This window comes from Nicotiana tabacum, chromosome 18 (genome assembly GCF_000715075.1).
Source record: "Nicotiana tabacum cultivar K326 chromosome 18, ASM71507v2, whole genome shotgun sequence".
Classification (NCBI taxonomy): Eukaryota; Viridiplantae; Streptophyta; class Magnoliopsida; order Solanales; family Solanaceae; genus Nicotiana; species Nicotiana tabacum.
In genome coordinates, this window is record NC_134097.1 from 23,724,260 (window position 1) to 23,726,781 (window position 2,522).

The following is a 2,522-nucleotide window of genomic DNA, read 5'->3' on the forward strand; positions in this document are numbered from 1 at the left end:
CGTGATAGGGAAAGATAGTGTATACGCAAACCGTCTACCAAAATGCACTTACTGTGAGAGGACATAAAATTTTGATAGGTCTCTTTCACCTACGAGCATTTGTTGGAAGAGTTGCTCATGTTAACGTAAACATTCTTTTGATTCTAAGAAAAACTCAACCATTTTAACTAATTTTCTAGAACCGAATAAAAAAGTAGAAATGACAAATTCAAAAAAATTCGTTTCCATTTGAAGCAGTCTCAATATATAATGAATCAATCCACTTAGTTTGACTCAGTCCGGTCATAATTCACATCCTTTCATGTATTCAAATATTACCTCCTATACAAATCAAATACATGTAAAAGATATCTCCCTTTTGGCAATTATTCCCAAAAATAAACACCAAAATTACACAAATATTAAAAAAGAAAAGGAAAATCCTAATTCAAACTACTCTCATACGTGAGCACATGTACCATGTCCCCACTTCATCGAAAGATAAATAATGTTTTTCTAATTTGTACATAAATTAGAGGGTTAGAATTGGGTAATTGGAAAACCCAACCCGACCCGATCAATAGGAATAAGTGACCCGGTTGATGACCCGACCTTTGAGCATAGAATTGTAGAGGGCGGCCCTATTAGCTGGCATTTCTTGCACTTTCCCACTCTTCTTTAATGCATTTGAATCCGAATTAGAAGAAGATGAAGCAACTTCATGTCCATTTCCATGGCTAAAATTATTATTACAATGAAGTTTTCTGTATTCTTCACTATTCCCACTTGGCTCCACCACATCTTCTGCAAATTTCACTCTCTTCTTCTTTTTCTCCTTTTTCTTCCCATCTACACAAATAAAAAAAACAAAAAAAATCCGTTAACGTATGAATTTAACCCATATACATTGAGTCAGTATAAAATTCTTTTTTACAATGCTTATATATTTTAATCTTATCATTTTATATAGTGATATTTGACTGAACATGAAATTTAAGAAAGAAAGAAACACAGGCTTTTGGCACATACTAAAACTACCCTTTAAACTTATAGTTTGAAACATATCATAACCTTTTCTATAGCCATGAGAGCATTTCATTAAGAATAAAACAAGAATTTTTAAAATTAAAGAATTTTTGAATTATTACGGGGGCACATGTTTTTTCTTTTCTTTCTGAAATAGATAAAAAGGAAAAAGTGTCCTCTAAAATGAAACAGACAGAGTAACTAAAAAAGACGATAATACATACCTGTGGAGATACAAGATCGAGGATGATGGAGAATTGGATTGAAGGAGAATTGATCTGCAGATTTTTGAAGTTTAAGAGCAGCAAAAAGGATCATTGTCCCAGAAACTGCCATGGCTGTAGCTAATACCATACCTTGAGAAGTCAAAATAGGAGACATGGTTGTAGTTGAAAGATGAAGAAGAATTAGAAAACCAAGAAACTATAGAAAGAAGAGAAGAAATGGTGGGGCTTGGTGTTGGAAATTGAGAGATATCAATGGAGTCAATATAAATAGTGTAAAGTTTTGGAATTTTTGAATTAATTAATCATGTAGCTCAATAAAGTAATGAGGAAGAAGGATTAATTATTGATATTTAATTGCTTGGTTTGTTGGACTAATCTTTTTTTTTTGTAGACTATTTGATTATGGCAAGGGCCAAAAAGCCGAATGAAAATGAATGAATATGTAAGCAATAGCATATGGAATTCCAAATTTATAGGCTTTTGGGAAGAACAGAGGGTAGTATAGCATTATTTGTCCTTCCTCGTTATTTCAGGTGATGCTCCAAATTCAAAAATAAAAAGACTGCAAAATTAATTCTTATATGTAGTATAATGATTTATAATAGAAATTAATAAAAAAATAATTTAAATATAATAAAAAATTAATATAATTCAAATTATCACATGAGACATTAAACTTGATTAGTCAAATGATTTAACAATTTAAGATTTTGTAGAAATATATAACTACATATTTCTAAGAACTTTGCGGAATATTTAAGAATATTATAAATTCATAAAAAACTGTAATATAAATTAAAGCAGGTGAAATGTCTTCTTGTTGATCGTGCACAATAAGTCAATGCCATGTTTGAAATTACAGTGTGATGTATTGCTTGCTAAACAAGATCTTGTTTTTTCTTAATTTATTATTCTTTTCTCTTGTTTATTTTTTTTAATTTCTTTTTGCTTTAAAAAGAGACAGTCTCATACATAAACTCCTATTATGTGTGTGATTCGAAAAAAGATAGTCGTAATAGATCTATTATATTGTTGATGAATTCTCATTTAGATGTAGGAGAAAAGCATGTGCTCTTCAAGAGCCTTAAATGAAATATTTGTTCATTTCCTGCAGATTGTACCTTTAATTATGATGTGAATTAATTCATTTCTTAATTATGCAAACAAGATACGGTATGCATTGATTTAACAAATATAAGAAAATAATGATCTTAAAATTGAAGTTAAAATTAATTGTACATATGTAGGTAATCAAGGGCGGTTCAATATATTTAGTGGCCTAAAGCCAAG

The 2,522-nt window shown here is 30.0% G+C and overlaps 1 protein-coding gene across 1 annotated transcript; it reads right to left on the reverse strand.

Annotated features, from left to right (window-relative positions):
* Positions 1-285: 285 nt before the first annotated feature.
* Positions 286-1,672, reverse strand: LOC107777048 (uncharacterized). The gene is made up of 2 exons (XM_016597009.2): positions 1,230-1,672; positions 286-828 (listed from the first exon to the last, which is right to left on the reverse strand). Exons 1-2 carry the CDS (start codon positions 1,384-1,386, stop codon positions 557-559), a joined length of 429 nt encoding a protein of 142 aa, XP_016452495.1. The 5' UTR covers positions 1,387-1,672; the 3' UTR covers positions 286-556.
* Between the last annotated feature and the right edge of the window lie 850 nt (positions 1,673-2,522).

Excerpts from the sequence above, each read along its gene's own strand:
- LOC107777048 (XM_016597009.2), bottom strand. The coding sequence starts at position 1,386 with ATGTCTCCTATTTTGACTTCTCAAGGTATGGTATTAGCTACAGCCATG. Across the intron at positions 829-1,229 it reads TCGATCTTGTATCTCCACAG|ATGGGAAGAAAAAGGAGAAA; the intron begins GTATGTATTATC and ends TTATTTGTGTAG.